The sequence below is a fragment of the Rhinolophus hipposideros genome (genome assembly GCF_964194185.1).
Source record: "Rhinolophus hipposideros genome assembly, chromosome: 2".
Lineage (NCBI taxonomy): Eukaryota > Metazoa > Chordata > Mammalia > Chiroptera > Rhinolophidae > Rhinolophus > Rhinolophus hipposideros.
The window spans coordinates 37,806,046-37,828,621 of NC_138048.1; the positions used below are offsets into that span (position 1 = coordinate 37,806,046).

At 39.5% G+C, this 22,576-nt stretch overlaps 2 protein-coding genes across 2 annotated transcripts; one reads left to right on the top strand and one right to left on the bottom strand.

Annotated features, from left to right (window-relative positions):
* Window positions 1-2,254: 2,254 nt before the first annotated feature.
* Window positions 2,255-2,725, top strand: LOC308506602 (large ribosomal subunit protein eL21-like; the record flags this gene model as incomplete). The annotated part of the gene is made up of 1 exon (XM_081070292.1): window positions 2,255-2,725. The coding sequence occupies one exon, from the start codon at window positions 2,255-2,257 to the stop codon at window positions 2,723-2,725; it is 471 nt and encodes a 156-aa protein (XP_080926418.1).
* A 2,242-nt stretch (window positions 2,726-4,967) lies between these two features.
* DPPA4 (developmental pluripotency associated 4) lies at window positions 4,968-15,398 on the bottom strand. Its single transcript, XM_081077411.1, has 7 exons — window positions 15,269-15,398; window positions 13,275-13,431; window positions 11,461-11,621; window positions 11,324-11,374; window positions 10,821-11,082; window positions 9,309-9,504; window positions 4,968-7,446 (listed from the first exon to the last, which is right to left on the bottom strand). Exons 1-7 carry the CDS (start codon window positions 15,308-15,310, stop codon window positions 7,416-7,418), a joined length of 900 nt encoding a protein of 299 aa, XP_080933537.1. The 5' UTR covers window positions 15,311-15,398; the 3' UTR covers window positions 4,968-7,415.
* Window positions 15,399-22,576: the final 7,178 nt, after the last annotated feature.

A 22,576-nucleotide genomic window follows, 5' to 3' on the forward strand; every position in this document is an offset into this window, starting at 1 on the left:
TAGTACACGAGGGTTCCCTTTTAGAGATGGTGACTCTGAACGAGGATGATTGCCCCCAGCCTCCTGCTCTTCTATTCTTGACATTTGATTGTACATGTTAGGAAGCATCAAATCATTATGTTAAACTATACCTTAAATTTATACAATGTAATGTCAATTACATCACAATAAAACTGGAAAAATTCAAAATAAAAGTAATTATTTACTTCCAATGATAGTTCACCATGATCAGAAGTGTCTGGACACTGATGGTAACCACTTTGAGCACCTCTTGTAATTGCAGAAGTCAAATGTGACTTGTATTCATCTTTTGTTACCGGTATATATTGAGTATAATAATTTTAATACAGGTTTCCTTTCTTAAAATGTGTATATATATTTTTGGCAAGATATGTATATATTGTGCCAAAAATATATATATAAATACACACATCCTTATTGGCTGCGCATCTACTTTGCTCCTAGGGACGTCGTATTTTATTAACCATCTACACAGACCTTGTGAATTAAGACCCTTTGGCTGCCCTCCAACTTGCCTGGTAATTGCAGCCTCCTGGTTTCTGCTGGTAAAGTGCCACCATCTGGCTCATTTACTTCAGGCCCCATCATCCCCAGAATGCCGTTAACAAACTCAGCTCTGTGACTGCCTCACCTATCAACAGCCCTTTCGACAGAGGACTGCTGAGCTTCTCAGCAGTGCTATGCCTCCTCGTCAGCACGTTCCTGATGGTCTAGGGGAGTGCTGTGTCCTCTGGGCCCACCTGAGGAACAACTCTGGTGAGTGTATGGCCTCACATAGAACATATCCATCCCTGCAGGCCCACATTCCTCAGCTTCTTTATTCCCTCCTTTACCCTTAGCCAGGGAAGTTTGGGCATGCTTTCCCTAGTGCTGGCAGTCACTTTTTCTGGGCCTCTAAGAATCATCTTAGCAGTGAATTTGTCCCATCTCCTGGGATCCTTGCAAGGATTTTAAATCCCCCAAGACAATTAATTCTTTGTTGTAATCCAGCTCTTTTGATCAATTGCGCTCAAAATCTAATTTGAGAATTATTCCCCTAACTCCTGCCAATGCATACTGGCTAATGTTTGCTGATCATTTGGTGCATATTCTCTTTCATTCCTTGCCAGGCCCCTCATTCCCCAGCAGAGTTATTCTGGAATTTAACTCTCAGTTATTTGCCTAATAGCTGGGAGAGCAGCTCTAGGAGTTTTTGAGGGGGGCACTGTTATCTGTTACCTTTGAGGGGGAGGGGCTTGTGCAGCACCTTCCAGCATAGAGGTAGCGCTAGCTCTTACTAGGGAACCATCAACCACCTCTGCAAGTTCTGAGAATCTATAGGGGTCTGCAGAGCAGACACTCTCAGGGACATCTATTCCAGTGTCCCCACCAATGTTTCATGGTCCAAGATTTTCCCAAGCAGGTTGCTGACTTTAGCATGGCAGACCTGCCTTTGCTAAAATTTTAAGTCTCTATAGCTCTGCAGCTCAGTTATTAGAGCTTTTGTTTGCTACTCAGCTATGTCCATTATTCTAGCAACAGGAAATATGGACCTCTGTCAACTACTAGAGGGTTTCTGGCTATTGCATCTCATACTCTTTCAATGCTTGTTAATGACCCTCAGTTTCTCATTATCCCATTGATAGGCACTAATAGAACTTACCAATAACCAGACAACTCCATTATCTTTTAGAGCCTTTTATACCTGTGTTTTCCAAATGCCTGAATTATTGCATTTGCAAGGGCAATCCCCTCTAACAGGACATTTTTTTTTCCAGGTTACCTCTCGTGAAATCTTCAGCAATTGGACCACCAGGTGTGTCAGGGATGACCCACCCTTCACACAGCACTCAGCGTGATGTCCATTTGTGTTCACCAGCAGGTCAATAAGCCAGTTCCAGAATTCTATGTTATCATCTGTTTTCTCTGACTGCTCCTGGCACCATATGTAATTCTTCATGTCCTCCAAGAAGCAGATGCCAAAATGGAGTTAGTTGCACAAGAGATTTATTGTAGAAAGCAACTGTGAAGACAAATAAGAAGGGAGCTAGGAGGCTGGGAGGACTATCTACCATAATGTATGTCTGGCCCCTGGTGAAGGAGACAACAAAAAATTTGGGTAGGAAGAGTCTCAAATTGCAGGGCAGTTCTAAGAAAGTGTAAGCAAAATGGATGAGGAGTCCTTGAGTCTTAACCATAAGAATAGCCCTATCGCTTTTTGGCTGGGACCGCCATCTTCCAGTAATTCGTCAAAATGACCGACACAAAGGGAAAGAGGAGAGGCACCCGCTATATGCTCTCTAGGCCTTTTAGAAAACATGGAGTTGTTCCTTTGGCCATATACATGCGAATCTACAAGAAAGGTGATATTGTAGACATCAAGGGAATGGGCACTGTTCAAAAAGGAATGCCACACAAATGTTACCACGGCGAAACTGTCTACAATGTTACTCAGCATGCGGTTGGCATTGTTGTAAACAAACAAGTGAAGGGCAAGATTCTTGCCAAGAGAATTAATGTTCATATTGAGCATATTAAGCACTCTAAGAGCCGAGATAGCTTCCTGAAACAGGTGAAGGAAAATGATCAGAAAAAGAAGGAAGCCAAAGAGAAAGGTACTTGGATTCAACTGAAGCCTGCCCCACCCAGAGAAGCACACTTTGTGAGAACCAATGGAAAGGAGACTGAGCTGCTGGAATGCATTCCCTATGAATTCATGGCATAAGTGTAAAAAAATAAAAGACCGCTGTAAAAAAAAAAAAAGAAAAAGAAAAAATAGCTCTACCTTAGAAGCCATGCTACACTTTGTGGCTGGGAGTAGCCGTAGGAGTTAAGAGCATAGGCGAGAACATAGTGAAGTTAAAGTTGAGGCCACTGACCAACTACTATCCCTGCAGGACAGAGCTGAAAGGCACATATGCATAATCACCACGCCATAATGCCATACGTTGTTTGTCTGAATGCCTGGAAGAAAGGGAAGAGAAATAAAGTATACTCAGTTTGTGGCACTCTTCTTCTGAGCACATTAACACTTTATACTTTCCTCTGAAATTATCATTACAATCAATGATTGGAAAAGAACAGGGCCAAATCACTTGGCTTAGAAATCAATTTAGGAAGAACATTGACAGATGCCAGTAGAAAGTGAGCTCCAGTAAATGAAGAGATGACTTATGAGTTACCATTTTCCAATCCGTGGACTGTTAAATGATAAGAGGCTTGTTCACAACATCACTTCTTTTCCATTTGAAGCTAATTTAAATTGAGCTGTTTCTTCTTCCAGATCAGTACTATTATCAGTCTTACCAGAGACTTTTTGGGTCCTGGACTCAGAAGTGGTTGTAATGACACGTGAGGCTACTGCATGCAGTTATCATAGCTTGATCCTTTTCTTGATTATGGTCTGAGTTATTTATTGTAAATCTTTTAGCTACATCAAGGGTAATGGCGACTTCAGGCTTCTTCCCTCATTTAGGTCTGTGCTGTGGCGTTGCCTAACTAATCAGTGCCAAAGCTCGTCTTGAGTATGACAATTTCTGGACTACTGCTGCTGAGGGGAGCATATTCTGCAAACATGTCTCATGGTCAGTGTCCAAAGGTAAGGTACTATTATTGTGTTTTAAAAATGAATGTTACTTATCCCAATAGTTCAAAACAGATGGAAGCTGAACAGGGTATAACAGGGTATGGCAAAAGTAATGTATGGAGTAAAAACCAAGAATAACGTCCTCCCTGTCTCTATCCCTCCGCTTTCTCTGACCTTGCTTCATACCAAACTTGGACAAAATTATTCAATATAAGAATTAAGATTTTATACCATCACTGCCTTCCCAACAAGTGACTTTTTAAAAATGCTTTTTTACGGTCTCTCAAATTACCTTTTTTACAGAGAATAGGGGGGAAATAAAAGTTAGTAAAAGGACTCATATTCCCATCTTTCTTCTGAGCAGTGCAAATTCCCAATTTACTAAGCCTGCTAGCAATAAAATTTTGTTGTTGGCACGAGCTACATAAAGTGTCTCAGGGTGGGCCATCCATGAGGAGCAGAGTGGTGAGACAGGGAAGCACTCAGTTTAGGGAAATCTAGCTCTGAAGAACAGAAGCTAAGAAAGAATTTAATAGAATAGTCATAAATAACATTTGCATAGACATTCAATTTGTGAAGTATGTTATATATATTCTCATTAATTCTTATAATCCTGTGAAATAATTAAAGTTATTGCCATTTATAGGTAAGATACTCAAGACCAACCAACAATTAAAATAGCAAAGACGGTCCTCAAACCTAGGTCTCAGACTTCTTACTCCTTCACCTCTGCAGATCATTAACACTTTACCCAACATACATGCCTGCCATCTTTTTCTGTTTTGTAACCCCCACTCACAGTTCAGGTGATTGCATCAGATTGTAGCTGTGTTGTATTAACCACATAGTAATATGTTAGATAGAGGACAAAGATCAATTTTCTTATATTGATTCCTAAGTAAGTTGTGATCCATTTCCTTTTATAATTCAGGTCATACCTTTTAATTTATCATTTATTTAGAAAACTAGAGCAGGGTGAGGGGGCATAAATGGTGCTGATTGGAGGTGAGAAATGGCTTGTGATTTTAAATAGGAGGTTATATTATACCTTTTTGACAAAGTGACATTTGAAGAAAGACTTAAAAGGAAGTTTACCATATTGATACTTGGGGAAAGAGCATTCCAACTAGCGACAAGGTCCTAAGATGGAAGCAATGTTAGCTATGGTAAAGGAACAGTGAACGCAAGGTGCTGGAGATGAGGTCAGAGGTGAAGGCATACAGGGAAGGAAACACTTGAAGTAAGGTCTTGGCCATCATTACAAGAATTTTGGATTTTCTTCTGAATAAAGTGGGATCCATGGGAGGGATCTGAGCAGAGGAGTGTCATAATCTGATTTGTATTTTGAAAGGATCTTTCCATATGGGCAATTGAGTATTTTAAAATTAAAGTTTTTATTTAAAAATTTTCAAACATAAAAGTTGGGACAACACCCATATATTCTGTACCTCATTAACCAATTGCTGATGCAATATTTTTCTGTTATGGGTGTATACATATACAGAGGGTGCAAAAAAATGTATACACATTTTAAGAAAGGAAAACTTTATTAAAATTGTAATACTCAATATATACCAATAACAAAAGATGAATACAAGTCACCTTCGACTTCTGCAATTACAAGAGGTGCTCAAAGTGGTTACCATCAGCGTCCAGACACTTCTGATTACAGCGGACTAATGCTTGAGCAACGTTGGCCAGTGTCCACTTGTATACATTTTTTTTTGGCACCACAGGTGTATATACATACACCTTTATAATAATTTTAAAAAAAACAATGTTGAAGATTTTATATACATATATATACATGTATATGTCTGTATAACCACAATATGGTTATTACAACCAAGATATTTAACATGGCTGTTACTGCATCTAATATCCACTAATCTGCATCTAATGTCATCTAATATCCACTTCATATTCAAATTTCCCCAATTATTCCAAAAAACATCCTTTTAAGTAGAACTGTATTTTATCATTCAAATCACACTTTTAAAAATATATAACCTGTATGTAGTAAAATATACACATCTTAAGCACACAGCTCTGAATTTTCACATATGGATATATATGAGCCTAAGTAACTACCACACAAAACTAAGTAAGCTCATTTAATTATGCTGAGGTGAGTATAATCAGGACTGATGGCATCCTTTTGAGTAGATTCCTGTTAGATCTTTTGGCAAAAATAGTCATATATTGTATCCCATCAGAAAACACATTTGTTTGTACTATTCCAGGTGATAAGCTTGAATACTGTTAAAATGGACATAACCAATTTTTGTCTATAAGCCCTGTCTTGCCAAATGTAAAAATTTACTTGAAACATTTACAGGTAAATTAATTCCAACTCAGTGAATTGGTATTTTAAACATTTTTCTATCTCTGCTCCTTAGGGCTGAGGATCCTTGGATATGCCCACTTTCACTTTTGCTTACCATCAGTGAGTTCACAGAATTTTTTCATGATTTGCATCAGTCACCATGTCTTGTCCAGGACTGGACTCATTGTTGGAGCCTTAAATGTCCAACTCTTGGACTTAAATGTCTTTGCAAAAGATGGGAAAATGGCTCTACTCTTAGCTCCCCCCAATCAAGGTCATACCACAGTATCCCTTTGCCATGGAATTCATCTGAGGCAGAGTATATAGCTCTCATCCTTGAAATATTGAGAGCATGGGACAGAGACCATGAGGGAGGATAGAGTAAGGTAGTTAAAACTATATAGAAATTTGGGGGAGACGTGCATTTTAGGAAGAGTTGGGGAATATATATGACTTTAGAGATTTTATCTTGCCAGTGGCAGTAAGATGGGGTAAATAAGCCATTTTAGTGGTAGAATGATTTTAAAGAGAGAATTTTAAGTTTAAGGTGTTAGGAGCCTAGAAGCAAAATCAGAAAGCAAAGTAAAATTCCAAAATTAATAAAGACAGAGAAGGAAAATAGAATAGAAACTTCAGCAATCCAATGAAAATAGAGAAAAAAAAATGTTTAAAATTTAGTATACATACAATAAGATATAAGGAATAAAATGTACTACACTGAAAAATTCTGATCACTACTAATGTCATTTGGCTTAATACTATTAACATTTATTTGCATACGAGTTTCCTAAATAGAGGATTTTATATATATACATTTTAAACATATGTATTTATGATTTAGAAGTAGACTTGAACATTTTTAATCAGTAAAAATGTACAAAATAATTACAAATGGAAATAACAATGACAGAGTACCCTTTGTTTTTATCCCAGAGACACATCATAGAAATTCAGGTTAAGAAAGTTTAGAAAAATGTTGTGTTGTATATTAAGAACATGTTTTGGGGAGTGGAGAGAATAACAGCATTCCCTTTGTCATAAAGCAGTCGAGCTTGAACTAAGGCAGGAGACCCCAGAAAGACAGAATTCTGAGGCGAGGAATCCAGCATGTGAGTGCAATACTGTTCCACTCAGCCCTTTACAATGCTCAAGTTCCCACTTTAAAGAGCTGCTGAGGTCACTTCTATTTCAGAAGGATAATCATTTGATAGTATTGACTTTTTTTTTGGTCTTATTAATCACAATGAATGATAATTTGTGAAATACTTTTCCACATTAAAAACTAAGAGTCTGTATCCCGACAGACGAAGCAGCAGGCACTGTTGGGAGTCTGAGGGTAAGATCTGCACCCCCCCAGCCTGTGTGTCTTCTTCTAAGCAGAAAGCATGGTGGGTGTGGAGCAGCCTGGAGTTCAGTGGTCAGTGGCATCATGAAGTTGATAGTAGTCTCCTTTCTATGGTTAATTAGCATCATCGCTGTACCCTTTTTCCTGGCATTGTAGTCTCATTGAAGGCTTTTCATCAATACCTTATTCCTATAAAGCAAACAAAATGTGTATTTTTAAAGAAGTTGAGATTCTCGAAGAAATAAATATCAAGCTGCATCCTTGAAAATAGCCAAGAAACCCACTGCTGGAATGCCAATAAAACTGCCCTTAAACTTGAAGATAGTGGGTAGGAAGTATTTGGCCATGTCCTCCAGGAATGACATTATCAGCCACTCCGTGTCTCTAACATGTTCCTGTCCTATACAGCCCGTGGACAGGAGGCCCCAGAAAGGATCTTTCACCTTTAGCCCAGAGGGCCAAATATGTCATTAAAGGGCTATCCAAAGTTGTAGTCAACTAATTGTGGCAGAAAAGAGGGCAGCCAAAAGGGGAAAAGACAAGCCACACTCACTTACCTCCTCCTGTGGGAGCTGAGGGCCGCCACTCCTGGCTGATGGAGGGGGAAGTCTAGCCTGAGGGGCCTCCCACTTCAGACTTCTATCCTCTGACAACTGTCCTACATCTCTGGTGTTCAGTAATCGTGACACCAATGATGCCCCCCCCACCCTTCCCCAGCAAAAGAACAGAGAGCTCAGGATGGAGCCACAATGGTTCCTGGACAACTTAGGGGAAGGGGAACAGATCCTCGGGAGCCAAGACTGGGCTGCACCAATTCCCTCTATTCAGAGGGGTTATCTTTTTATCCTTCCGCTCTGTAGGCCCCTCTCCCAAGCTAAGCCCAGAAGCATCCTTAGTGTCTCCCATTGTTAATATAACTACTTCTCCCCTATTCAACCAACACGGAATTTTTTGTATCCCTTACTGCTTCAAATCTATCATCCACGACAAGTGTTTTATTTATAGCTTCTTCAGCTTCGGTTGATACTACTTAAGACAATTTCCCCATGCAAACTCTCCCCATTAACTTCATATTCTAGTTTTTCTCTTTTCTGCTTTAACATGACCCCAAATACTGCCGTTTCTTGAAGCTGTCCTCAGCCCCAGTGCAACTATTACCCTTATCAATATTTAAATAACAACCAAATAATTACGTAGACACCAGATTTCTTTTGGGGGCACCCAAAGAAGGTGCCAGGCCCTTTAAACAACGAAAAACTGAATTTTCCCACAAGATTTTTCTAATAGATTTTATACCATTCCCTCTTTGGCAGTGTAAGTCTCAGTCCATTTACTTGCTTAAAATACTTCAGGGACCCATCACCCAGGGGTGGGCTGCCAGATTCCACATTCCTTGTGCATCCCTGACACCTAGAAATTGTTCACAAAATTTTGTAGGGGTGCATTTTTTCAGGTTTGCTCATTTAATTTTCACAGTATCTTCAGATAGGCATTTTAAAGCCCAATTGGTAAGTGACAAAAGTGAAGTTTATTTTCCATTATATACCACCATATTCTGTCACAGTAAACTATTCGCAATTGCTATGTTTTCCTAAATTCCTTCACAGCATTGGCTCTGGTCCCTATATTGAAAAATGACCTTTCCATCTAATCACTTATTCCCTTAAGTTTTATCAGTTACCACATGGTATAACAATTATTTACAAACAAATCATCTCCAGTAGACTGTAGGCTACTTTACTTAAAGGGTTTTTTTTTCCTTCTAGTCATTATTTTTGTGTGGTGCATATACCTGGAATACAGTAATTATAAATGTTTGTGTCTCCAGAATTACGGGTCTCCAGGTAGAAGCATTTAGCCCCAAGAGATAGATGCTCTTTTCCCTAGGATTATATCTATGGGTAATCCTTTGCTTGAAACTCTTTACTGATAACTTATGCTTGAAATACAGATTAACACTTAGAAATCAAGATTAACATATATTCTTCTCTCTTTCTCAACTAAAAGCCAGGTGCCCACTTTTAGTATGTAGAAAAGCACTAGGTAATTACCTCTGAACACATTTGGGGCACAACATATTGTCCTCCAGGAATGGGGGTGGAAATTTGCTTGCAGGTAGCAAGAAGAGTGCACACACTCTCCCGTGTTTTTCAGGAACCCAGGTTTGCCCAGCATAGAACTGTAGCTGGACCCAACCCTCTTTATGTGCAGGAAGACATCGCCCATGGACCACACACCACCTGACACCTGGGGAAGGAAAGAGGGGTAAATGTGAACAGAGCAAGACCAAATTCTCATGTTCGAGATTGCATCATGGCCTTTGACTCTACTCTCTTTTGCAAGTGTGAACCTTTGATATATGAACTCTGGAATCCTAACTTAACTTACTCTGTGTGTTCCCCTGTACAAAACAATGCAAAACAGTTCTTTTCACAACTTTAGAAAGAAACAAAAAATATAGTGGGAAGTGGTATAGCTGCAAACGGGTAGATGATAGTGTAGGGGAGGTAAAACTTTACCTCTACCCATCTTCAGGCTTTCAGCTGGGATTCTAACAAAAAGATTAACAAGAAAAAAACGTTTATTAATGCATGCAGTGTACATAATGCAGAAAACACAACAAAAACTAACTAAAAATGACAGCTTAGAATTCCATCTTATAACATCTTCTACAAAGAATAAATTTGTAGATAAATGACAGGACAAAGGATGCCAGTTTTGGGCCCCCAAGGGTGCCAAACTGTGGGAAGGTAAATATATGGGAGGAAAATAATGGAGTAAGGTTTGTTTGCATGCAGATTCCTCTGGTGCCATCTCTCAGTTGAGAGAGTATCTCAGCAAAAAGAGAATTCATATCTTGTCTTTAAGCAGAAAAAGGGCAATTTTGGGAGGCTTTTTCTTTTTAATTGCCTGCAGCTCAAACTAATTTTTTATGTCAAAGAGGCATATTTGTGGATGACTTATTCTGGTTTCCTTCAATAGAAAAACTAACCCAAAGTGGTCTGGGGCGGCCTTCATGAAGTAAGTTCAGAGCTGTCAACACTTAACAAGCATTGTATTGTGCTAACCAGTTTATGGTCTCCCTTAATTGTATCCTCTGTAATTCTTACAATATGAGGTAGATATTATAGGTATTATTAACCTATTTTACAATAAGAGAACTGGGAACTAGTTTAAACAATCTGTTAATGTCACTCAATAGATGCTTAGAAGATTCCGGGCTTAAGTAAGCTCAGGCAGTTGATTTTAGAACCTGCCTTCACTTCTGATTCCTTAAAAAGGAAAGAAATGAAGCCAAACAGATTGCTATCCCCTTCTGATGACATCAGCAATTTAGAGCAGTCGTCCTTTAAGAGTGGTACCCCAAATAGCATCATCAGCAGTGCCTGGGAAATTGTTAGAAATGCAAATTCCCAGGCTCTATCTCAGACCTGAATCAGAAACTTTGTGGGTGGGGCGCCCCAGGAATCTCCAGCCTTTCAGGTGGTGATTGATCAGAGGTTAATATTGACCAAACTTATTTCCTCATCTGAACCAGAACCAGCTCTTAATTTGGGGCTTACTAGAAGTCTCTTGTGGTGATTCCTCAGCCTCCATCTTCCCAGCTCTGGCTGCAATTCTGGTCCAGGAAGCAAACACAGCATCTTGGGGGGAAGTTGTCATGACAACCTTGTCCAGTCCTTCAAGAGCAGGCATCCCTTCCTCAGGGGGAGCAGTCACTTTAGAAGGATCAGAATTTTCCAGAGTCATTTTCCACTTTTCCATCCTTAATTTTCTTTGTGTTGTGGTCAGTATCTTGGACTCTGCTGATGTGACGGGAATAACCTATAAATAGGATTGAAAAGATTAAAGTGCCATCCGAAGAGCAACCTCATTTCTATTCCTCTTTGCAGAGCTGGTGAAGAGTGAGGACACGGGGATGTTGTTCCTCTTTAGAAGAAGAAGTGGAGAGGGGAAAGAGTGGCTTGGATAATTTAATTCCTTTACTCACTTTCCGATGCTAATATAAGTAATTAGAATGAGAACTAAGCTTTCTACTCTGCCAAACTTCTTACAAATTACTCACCTTTTGATGAGGGTAAGCATGTTCGCAGAGTCGCCTATATGCTTCCAATTTCTAAGACAAGAGAAAAATGAGTTAATAATGACAGTTAATAGTTCTCACCATTCCTCCCAGTAACACTAACACTCTGAGCCTCTTACCAAGCCTTTGGTGCCCAGATTTAATTGCTGGCACCAGGCCCTCACGATGTCTCGGTGAATCAGGTTTACAGGTGGCAGTTTAGAGGGCAACGGAGGAACTGGTATCTTCTTCCGAAGTCTTACTTTTTTATTGTCTTGTGCCATCTTTTGTGGACAGGAAGCTGAAGGAGAATGAGCTAAAATCAGTAATAATTAACTTCAACTTTTGTGTAACCTTTGAAAACGTCAAAAGTATGGGAGCATTTGAGATCTTGGTCCCCGCGCCCCGCCAGGAAGTCGTCAGTTTGACTCAAATGAACTCTCAGAAAAATGAAAACATAAAATAAAAATTAAAAAAGTATCATCACTTTTTTAGTTCTCAGAGTCCAGTTTCCATTGTACAGTTAAATGACTTACCAAAGACCACAAAACCTCCAGGGCACAGAACTTGAAACCTAGGGCTTAATACTTCCAAATCCCAGTTTTTTCTTCCTATGACTCCCCACTACTCACACACACTTGTGAACTTCTTAACCCAGACTCCAAGGAGACTGCAACCTCCTATCATTCCCAATCCAGGGGAATGATAGAAGTTTTAATGGGAGATCATAAATACTCAATGGTGCCTTGTCCTCCTTTTCACTATGAAACAAACAAACCACTCAGCAATAAGCACCCAGCTATAAGCACAACCACTATTACCCATAATTCTGCCAGCCCACCCCATCAGAACAGCACTCCCCTCTCATCGCACACAGGTCTCCTACTGCACCTCACACACAGCACCATTCAGGAAAAGACAGAACACAGCTCCAGAATAGACACAGATATGTTAACACTAATAATTGCTAGGGTTTACTGAGTCCACATTACTAGTCAGGTATAATATAGGCATGTTACCTATATTACATTACAACTGACCCTCCAACCCACTACGACTCAACACAGTAGGTATCACCCTCACTTTTTAGAATAGGGTGTGGAGTTTCAAGAGTGGGACTTCAATCTTACATCAGTCTGTCCTCAAATCATGGCACATCAAGATCCTTAACTCCAAGCAGTGAGTTGTTAAAAATTTTAACTTCTACAGCTGAAAGTCTATTTTAAAAGAGAGGTATAATGGAGCCAAAAATGCTAGCCAAAAAGATGGGTCTTGGGGCATATAGTCCAAACCACCAAGCAGATTGGCTAGGTGGGAAAAACACACATGTCCATGGTCTCGGAGTTTTTAAGTGTTTTTATACATCAAGCAGCAGGGAGGGGGAAGAAAGAAGTAAGCCATCTGAAAGAATTTACCTTAGCTATAGGCAAAAGGGTGGGAGAAAGTGAGGTGAGGCTGGCCCTGGGATCTGTGCAGAGTCCACAAAGCCAATGTGTAAAGAAGCAGCCAACGCTTCTGGAGTTTGATGGTACCTGGCTAAAATAATCTGGAAATTAATCTGAAGTTCCAACAGACAATAGAGGGATGTGAGGCATCTTTTCTTAGCTGGTCCAGGGCCATTAAACAGACTAACAGTTCCCTTTCGCTCACTCTCGGGCTGCTGTAATTTAATTTAGAATATCACAGAATTTTCTCCTTGTCAGAGTGAAAGCAAAATGAAAATCAGAACCAAATATATTGGGGGAGTTTGGAGACAGGAAGTGGTAAGATTTAACAGAGGTGACCAAAAGAAGGCATTAAGGAGGTGAAATTTAAGCAAGGTCTCGAAGGAAGTATAGGATTTGTAGAATAGAGATCAAAAATTTCTTTTCTACCTTTTCTACTACAGAAAAATTCCTCAGGATTCTTCAACCCAAGGAAATGGGATTTGAGGACTTGTGTGTGGACCTCTTACCTTCATCCTCTTTCATGGACCTTTCTCGTTTGGTTCCTTTCCCTGAGTTTCCTTTTGTACTTGGTTCACCAACAGCCTGCTGTTTCTCTTCAGCTTCTACTGAGAGAGCTTGGGATTTGCAAGTCTTTTTCTTCTCCTTTGACTTCTTTGAGGAGTTCTGCTAGGAAAAGAGGAGGCAGTCAGTCATTCCTCTGGTGCCTGACCTACCACATTAATACTGCCTGCCTTAAGATAACCCACACCCAAGACATCAAGGCAGCCACTAAATTCCACTGGCAGTGTGTATTCTCCAGGTATCACCTTAATGCCCAGGTATTTATAAGAGAGCGAAGCAGTGGTGGGGAAATGGGAGAAGGCCAACTTGAATGTATGAGAAAAGACGAAATATGGAGGAAGGCCTTATATCACCCACTATCTTTATCTCTCACCAGGAAGATTTTTGTTTTCATTCCTTTATTCTTGACCTCTTTCAAATAAATGTTTCCCAGAGGGATGCCATACATTGATTCAATGGTTTATTGTTCTTAGCAGTAAAATATGAAAATAATCAATGTCTTTAATATAACTTACCAGCTTCTTTTCAAGCTGCTTGCTCTCCACAGCCCCAAGTTCCAGTCACAGCATTCCTTTCCAACCTAGTTACTTTGGCCTGAAGGGATTTCCCTCAGCTCTACCCCCACCCATTTCTATTTACATTTTAAAATCTTATTCTTCTTCTAGAATCTCACTTCAAGTGTTGGTTCATCTGACAACCCTTTCTTGCCTTTATAGGCCAAATCAAATCTACTTCTGATTTCCTCATTTCTACCATTTGTCAATTGCAACTTCCTATTTGCCTGTGTGATTTGATCAATGCCTGTTACTCCATTTGACTGTAAGCTCTAACAAGGTAGAATTTCTTTCCCTTTCATTGCAGGCACTCAATACTTATTGGTTCATTGAATTCAAAGAAACAATGACAGCGGGAATAAAAGTTGCGTGATACAGAGAAACTAATATTTGTTGAGCCTCTATCTTGTATCAGGTACTGTTTGACACTTTCCTTATTTTCCTTCATTTAATCCTCACAGCACTCTTATGACAATTTATTAGTTTGTTTTTCAGGTGTTGAGGCTGAGAGGCTACAGAACTAAAGGCACAGATAGGCACTTCAGATAAACATTAAATCCAAGGTCAACTTGCTCCCAAATCTAAATCCTTTCCAGCACCCATCAATGGGGGAGTACTAGACAAATTAACAATTGTATGGCATTTTTACATCTCTATAGCAGTTTAACATTCATATTCAAATCGTACATATGCATAATCCTTTCACAAAATACTCACTTTGGGATACCACAAGTCTTAAAATTGAGAGGGCAAAGATGAACTGGTTCTACTAGAGACCCGGAGAACGCCAGGGTTCCCTAGCACAGTAGTCCAATTCTTCGGTACCATGCCTCAAAGCCTCTTCACCTATAGTTTCAGTCTGGAGTCCTCATCACTTTATTTGGCTTCTAATTATTTTTTGGACTTGGGGGAAAAAAAAATATTTCCCCGTCCCTGGGAGAAAAAGACTAGCTCAAACCCAGCACCTTTAGTTAGGACCTATAGCTGTTGAAGGGAAATTAAAGAATCTCGTTCTTTCTCAGACTCAGTTCATCTACCTCTTCCTAAAGTCTTTCTCTCCCCTCGCCTTTTCTCCTGTTACCATTTCCTTCTAGCTGATACTAGATGCTTCTGACAGGATAAATCATCTCTTCAAAACCCAAACAGGAAACTCCATTTCTTATTATTTCCTCACTCAAATGTACCAGGCTGCAATCATGGACTTTACTTTTTCCTTCAAGTGAAAAGAAGGAAATTCTAAGGCACATTCTTTTCTCCTCAAAAAGAGAAGTGTGCTTGTAGCGAGAAAGAGAGAGAGAGAGAGAGAGAGAGAGAGAGAGAGAGAGAGAGAGAGAGAGCATGACGAGACTTAAAAACAGAAAACAAACTCACTAAAATGTACTTACTTTGTTGCCTTTTGCATTCTCCATACCTTTTGCATTCTCCATACTCAAAAAAGAAGTAGAGGTTGATAAAAAGAAGATCTTCGTACTTATGAAATGGCTCCTGGCCCAAGATTGCTTTTTAAAAAAGTCTCCTCCCACTTCCTGCCACTGAGAGGCACTTTTCTTTTTCTCCTCCTCTCTGTTCCCTCCCTGACAATTTTGTGAATGCTAAATGTGTGTACTTTTCTTATTCATGAGTAAATTCTTGTATGAATGAATTAATACCATTCCTGGCCCTTATTTAGTAAGCGTTTTAATCATTATCTAAGGTGTGGCTCAGGAGAACTAGAGAAGTTAAAAACTTCAGAAAAATTCCAAAGGAAAAACAAAAGTTCCAGAGACTTCTCAACAAGATGTATGAAGGGATTTAATGCTGGAACTTGTGGAAACAGTAGAATTCTGGGTCTGAACTGGTGGCTTGAAGAAAGCAAAACCGTTTTCATGTATCACATACATTTCATTAATTAGGCAAGTTACTCAACCAATAAAAACTCTAGCTTTCCATGTGTACTAATAGTAATACCTAGAACCTTCCTGCCTGCCACTGGCTAATAATAGTTTTTAAAGTCCATTGAGTATTTGTTATGTACCAAATTCCAGATTTAAAAATTCACAGCCATTATTTTGTTGTTCTCCATTTTATAAATGATGTAAAAGTATATTGGTATCTTGTTCGATGGCACAGTGAGAGAACAAGAAATCAAGTCTAGGTAGGCCTGATTATACCACTCAAGCCCCTAACCTACTGACTCCCAAACAAGGTCAAGATTCTCTTCTTAAAAATTGTCTGAGAAATGCCTCCTTAGATTGCTCCTCATTTCCAAACTGCCAAATATTAGAGATATGAAGTGAAGGAATCACCTATGTTAAAAGCCAGTGACAGCTGGAATTCAAACTTTCCTTTGTCAGGTTACAAAGCCTGTTTTGTTCCTTTGCTTTGTTTTGTTTTTCTACATCTCGTTGCTTGCCCTAAAATGATGAAGATGGTCCTTACCCAGATGCAGGTGATAATCTGCTCACAGGCTAGCAAAAAGTAAATGGGACGTTGGAGAAGAGCAGGAAGTGTAGGTGTGCACTGAGCAAGCCCCAAAAGCACCAAAGAGGAAATCAAGTATGTATTTAGACTCTAGATCATCTGAGAGGTTGTATTGGGCTTTGATGGATCAGATTTTTACTCTGACTCATAGACAACAGCCTGTAAAAACTTATCATTTAAGGTTTATATATACTAGCAATATATAAATAGGGTCATCTTTCTTTTCCTAGTATAATCGGAAGTAACATTGCTGAATTCTAAATTAAGTACAAATCCAGATATTGAGATAACTCATCCTGGGCAAGATACAATCAATAATTTGTATATCAACAGATGAAGTGTGCGTTCAGATTATGATTTAGGAATTCTTAGACTCACCACCATTTTGGGAAACACAATTCTAAAAGGATTGTACCAACCATTAAAAGAAATTGGATTAGCTGATGTCCTATATACAAAGAAGATTAGTACAATTAAATTTAAAATCCCTGAGCATAATTGGAAATAATAGTACTGAGTTTTGAATAAAACAAAAAACCAAGTATCTTTTTGTCGGCTTGTTGAATTGTGGTAATTTATAAGCAATCTTGGGCAAAGTATAATGTATTTGTACTTTGGCTTCTCAAATGTAAAATAGGAATAACTGTAAGTTCATTGTGTTTTTTTAGAGAAATAGTTAATACAAATTTAAGTGTAAAATTTCTTACAACTGTTTTATAGTTGAAAGAAAAACTGTTTAATACTTTTTAAAATGTTATTATGTCAATGCTTAAAGAAAGTTCTATCTATCTTGAGTTCAATAAATACTCATAATTGATTCTCATTAATTTATGGAACAAAATTGTATTGGGCATCTATTTGCCAGATGCCGAAAATAGAGGGGTGGGCAAAAGCAGACAAGAACCATGACCTGATGGGCTTACAAGTCTCTTAGAACAAACATTAAACAAATAATATTAATCACCAATAACATAAACAAATGCTCTTTTACGTGATTTTTAATGGATTGTATTTGTATGTATTATTAAGACAAATATAAACTATTCAGTTATGACACTTGAAAAACAGGAAAGCTCCCTAAGTATGCCATCCTGCAGTAGGGACTTTGATCTCTTCAAGAAGTCAGGAAAGTATCAGATCTGAAGGACCAGGGGACCTTAGACCTAACTGAACAGAGAACGGGGATGATCTGGCCAGAAAGGCAGCACTCCTGAACAGTCTAGCTCAATTCGGGAACTGAAAGAAGGGCTGTGTGGCTCTGAAGGAGAGAAAGAAAACGTAAACTGAGTGTCATGCCGGGTGTCATGTGGGCTCTTGGTCCCGCTCCCCACATAAGAACGCAGGACATGGTTAAGGCCAAAAAGGAACACCCACGGAGCTATAGATAGGGGAGTCTTACCACTATATTCTCGCTGGCCGCTGGGTTGGAGACATAGGAAGCAGGAGCCACATTATCCGCAAACTGCCATCCACTTCTCTCTGCCAACCAAACTCATTTGCTAGCTGCAATCTGCCGTGCTAACTGCAATCTGCCCTTGTTAGCTCAGCCACCATCTTCTTGCTAGTCCCCATTTGCTGCTAGCGTAGCCACAGCAGTTATATTAGTGGCCAATGGCTCACTGGTTACAGCTGACGGCCAACTAGCCACAGCTGCTGGCCATCTGATCACAGTTGATGGCCATTTATTACCCGAGCCGGAACCTTTACACGTGAGGGTGAGAGCCTGGAAACTGCACTCCTGGCTCTGTCCCCACACTGAGTCTGGAGAGGTTGGCCTTTTGATCTTTAGCTAAAGAGCAATGGGAAGCTATTGAAAAATTCAAGGTGGGGGAGATGTTGGGCAGACTCTGATGAGCATTTTGTAAAATCTCTCAACTGCAACAAGGAGAAAGTGGAGATAGATCAGAGTAGACAGAGGAAGGTAAGTTAGGAGCTCCTGCAGCACTTTCAGGCCTGAGGTACTGGCAACTGGAGTGGTAATGTAGAGTTGTCCTTAAAAGACAGGCTCAAAGCCAGGCTGTATTCAAACCCCAACATTCCCTTTCCTCACTGCGGCAACTTGAGCAAGTTATCTTACATCTTTAGGTCTCTCCCTTTCCTCGCTAGTAAAATGGGGCTGATAAAAATACTAGCCCTTATGGGAATCTAAAGAACTGAACAAACGATCAAACAAAACAAAAATAGACTCAGATACAGAGAACAAACTGATGGTTGCCGGATGGGAGCGAGCTTGGGGGTATGGGGGAGAAGATAAAGGGATTAGGAAGTACAAATTGGTAGTCACAAAATAGTCCCAAGGATGTGGATTACAGTATGAGGAATATAATCAATAATGTTGTAAAGACTACGTAGGGTGCCAGATGGGTACTGGACTTATCAGAGGGATCACTCCAGAGATTGTGTAGATGCCTGACCACTGCACTATACACCTGAAATAATATAAAATAATATTGAATGTCAACTACAATTTTATATATATATATAATATAGTCACGGGATTGAAAGCACAGTACAGGGAATATAGTCAATGGTATTGTAATTGTTACGTACGATGCCAGAGGGGTAGTAGAATTGTGGAGGGTTTATCATTTTGCTAGGAGTGTAAACGTCTAAATTATGTTGTTTGATACGCCTGAAACTAATAAAAAAAGATAAAAACGAAATACTAGCCCTTACTCAGAGGGTTGTGGGTGAGTGAAGTGGGCTGTCACATGTCCCAAATAAAGTGTCTGAGGCACAGTACATGTTGGATCAAGGTTAGATGTTTCTATTATTATAGTGTTGAAGAGAAAGTCAGATTTGAGAGATGTAGAATATTCCTGCCCGGTTTTCTTTTTTCTTTGTTTTTGGGTGTATTTGCTCTTCCAAAAAAATGTTTGATTGGATAAAATGAGCTGTGTTAATGAGGCCTTTCGTTGTTTACCTGAAGGCAATGGATCTTCCAAAGGAATTAATCTGCATTTATAGAAGACAAAATGGGATTGTATCATACATAGCCTGCATTTCATATTTGATAGAATGGAGAGATTTGGTAGGAGCCATGACTGTGGAGGCCGGATGCAGCACTTTCGGAATCTTTCTGTGCTGTGTTTTCCTCCAAGTGCTGTGTCAAAAGCTAGGCTTATTTAAAATTTTTATGTAGTGAAATTTATATCCAGAGTGATTTTACCAATTTATAACAGTGTATGAGAGCACCTCTTTCTCCATATCCAAGATATTGCTATTTTAACTACTGGAACTCAACACACCTAATTTACAACAATCTACCATTTGGGTATCTCCTGTAATGGGACATCATTGCTCTTATGAGGTTGTTTTATGAAACAGGTTAGTCATTTAGAAGTAAATCTGGAATGTACGATGGGTCATCAGGTTAGTTAATAACTTTGATGAAAAAAGAGAAAAGTTCTAGGTGGGTAGACCTGATACAATAGCATGAAAGGAAAATAACAAAGCTGTTTCTTTATAAACTATCTCCCAACTTCCCTCCCTCCCTTCCTTCTCTTCCTTCCTTCTTTCCTTTCTTCCTTCCATCACGTGTCAGGCAAGAGTGATTAAAAAGGTGGTTCTGGCCCTTAATTATGTCACAGTAGGAAGGGTTCCAAAATATGAGCAAACATTATGTCATTGAATTACGTATTTAGTTTCCTTCGGCATCTATTGTAAAGATCAGGACATGCTAATGGGGCAGTTACCATGAAGCTATTGAAGTTTAAGGCTTCGGGTACTTGACTTGCATTAATTCACTCCTGTGAGGACCCAAGAAAATTTGCATTCATAATTTTACATTCTTTTTCTTAAAGTGGGACCTCCAAAGTTGTGTAAGCCTCAGGCCCTATGCATTTGTCCAGTACATATATAAGTACTGAAATGGTTGTATAAAACAATAATATTCCTTGAAAATCTCACTTAATATGCTGTCCTTTTTGCTTCCCCCTACTACTCCCACCCTCCTCCCCATTAACTGTGCACCAAGGAATCATTACTTGGTTATTAAGTTTCCAGCTTCTGATCCTCCTGTATGTGCAAAGTACCAAAGAAATTGTGTATCCTAGGGCCATCACTAGCACACGTGGGGACTAAAACAATTATAATACTTTTCCTCCCAACTTCTAAGTTCTTCTAACTGGCCTAATAATCAAATTACCAGAGACAAATTAACAGGAGAAAATCAAATTTTTAATACATGCACGTGGAGAATTCACATAAGCATGAAAATTCCAAAAGTAACAATTTTGGGTATATAAGACATTTTAGACAAAGGAGAAAAGGAAGGGAACAGGGTCTTAGATTTCAAAAATGAGAATGGGTGAGTTAGAGGTAGACGAGGAAGAGTAGAACATACAGGACAGGCAAACTCTTGCTAGGCAATTCAGAAACACTGGGACACAGGGCACATCTAGCTAACAGGCCCCTGCCTGAAACCCTTCTATTTACCTTGCTTAATTCAACGTAGGCTAAGGCAAGATCCAAAGATTTCCTTCCTGAAGCAGGTTTGTCTTTCTGAATTTCTTGGGCAGGAAAGGGGGGGGCGGGTCAAAGTTTCTTTTTGAGTCTTTTGTTTCTTAATTACTAGCTTAAAATCAATATCCTCAAAGGTAAAACTTTTGGTCTCCTTCACACATACAAAATTTAGTATGCATTCAAAAAAGATTTGAAAAGATTCTATACATAGGAAAACACATTGGGGCTGACAAATTGCAAAAAACATCCCCTTAAACGGACCAATTAGAAAAAAGTTGCCGCCACTTCTTCCTCGCTGATGCAGCTTTGAGGATGGCCACAGGGCTTGGCAAGTGGTCCAGGAGTTTTATTTCAGTCTCCATTCATCTCCTTTCGCTGCAGCATTCAGGTGGAGACCACAACCTACACAATTACCATGATGGCTCTGTGTCCCTAGTTTGTTTCAAATATGTTACTGAGGACATATGTAAATGCTTTTTGAAGCCAAGATAAATTATATCTATCAATACTCCAGGAGATTCATCACTGCCATAGAGGATATTGATGTTTCCTAAAGTTTGTTCTTCGCCAAGCCAACTGATAGTGCTTGCAGATTAATTGGTATTGATTTCCCAAATCATTTGCTGGTACGTTGCTGAGGGAGAGAGGCGTGGGAGAGTCTGCAGACCTTAATGAACGACTTTTATTTGAAAATGCGAAGTATCTAGCTCTGTAGTGGTCTTTGTGGATCATAAGAACTCACCTGCATACGATGACCTACTTTGAAGGAAAGGAAAGAGAACACAAAGATTTACGCAGGATGTGTTGACTGAGAACGTTCCTCAGTTCCCAGTGTGAGGGCAGAATCCTTACTTCTCCTTACCCAACAAGTCCTACTGAGTCCACCTCCTAAATGCTTCCTTCCCAGCACTGATTCCTCACCTTCGTCATCACAGCTACTGTCTGCATTCAGGATTTTGTGTGCTCTCACCTGCACCACAGTAATAGCCTCCTTAAGGAGGTTCTTATCTTCATTCAGGCTCCTTCTTCCTACCATCCTGCACACTAGGCTTGCTAGTATGTTAGGCTGTGGGTCCACCTCGAGGGGTCCTGCGCATGGCCTGAATGGCGCCCCCTGGAGTCCTTTCAGCTCTATCGTCGAAATAACCATCCCAAGGAATTTAGCGGTGAGAATTGATAAAAGCAGGCTTAAATTCTGCAGCATGTCTGCATTTTTGCTCAGAAGCCTTAACTTCTATTCAATATAATTCACTTTCTTGTGGCTTTAAATTTTACCTGGCTCTAAAATAGGGTGGCTTTTATAATAATTGCGTTCCTCCTGAGCTAGAAGCATAACCATGTATAGAACAGTAAAAGAATAATTACTAAATAACCAAAACCTCAAAGAAAAGATAGGTAACAACACTTTGCATTCATACACTTTTGCATTCATGCCTTTTATCTGAGTTTCTCAAAGGAAAGCAAAATGTAGGTGATGGTGTGTTATAGTGGAAAATTGCAACTCTGCAATTCCCTTATTCTTGCGTGTTTCCTTTCTCAAATATAATACGGAGTGAAAGCGTCTCTAGAATTTAATGTATTTTGATTTTGAAAGCACTTTTCTCTTTCTGTTTTTCTACCCTTCTAACGTCAACCCCTAGTTGCAAAGGCATTGTTGGACCACCCGATTTGTGGCTTTGAAGCATTTGCTATCGTTGGAGAAAAACGTAATGATAAGGGACATCTTCTGAGCTGTTCTAAAGTTGTGGTGGAAACATACAGAGATGAAA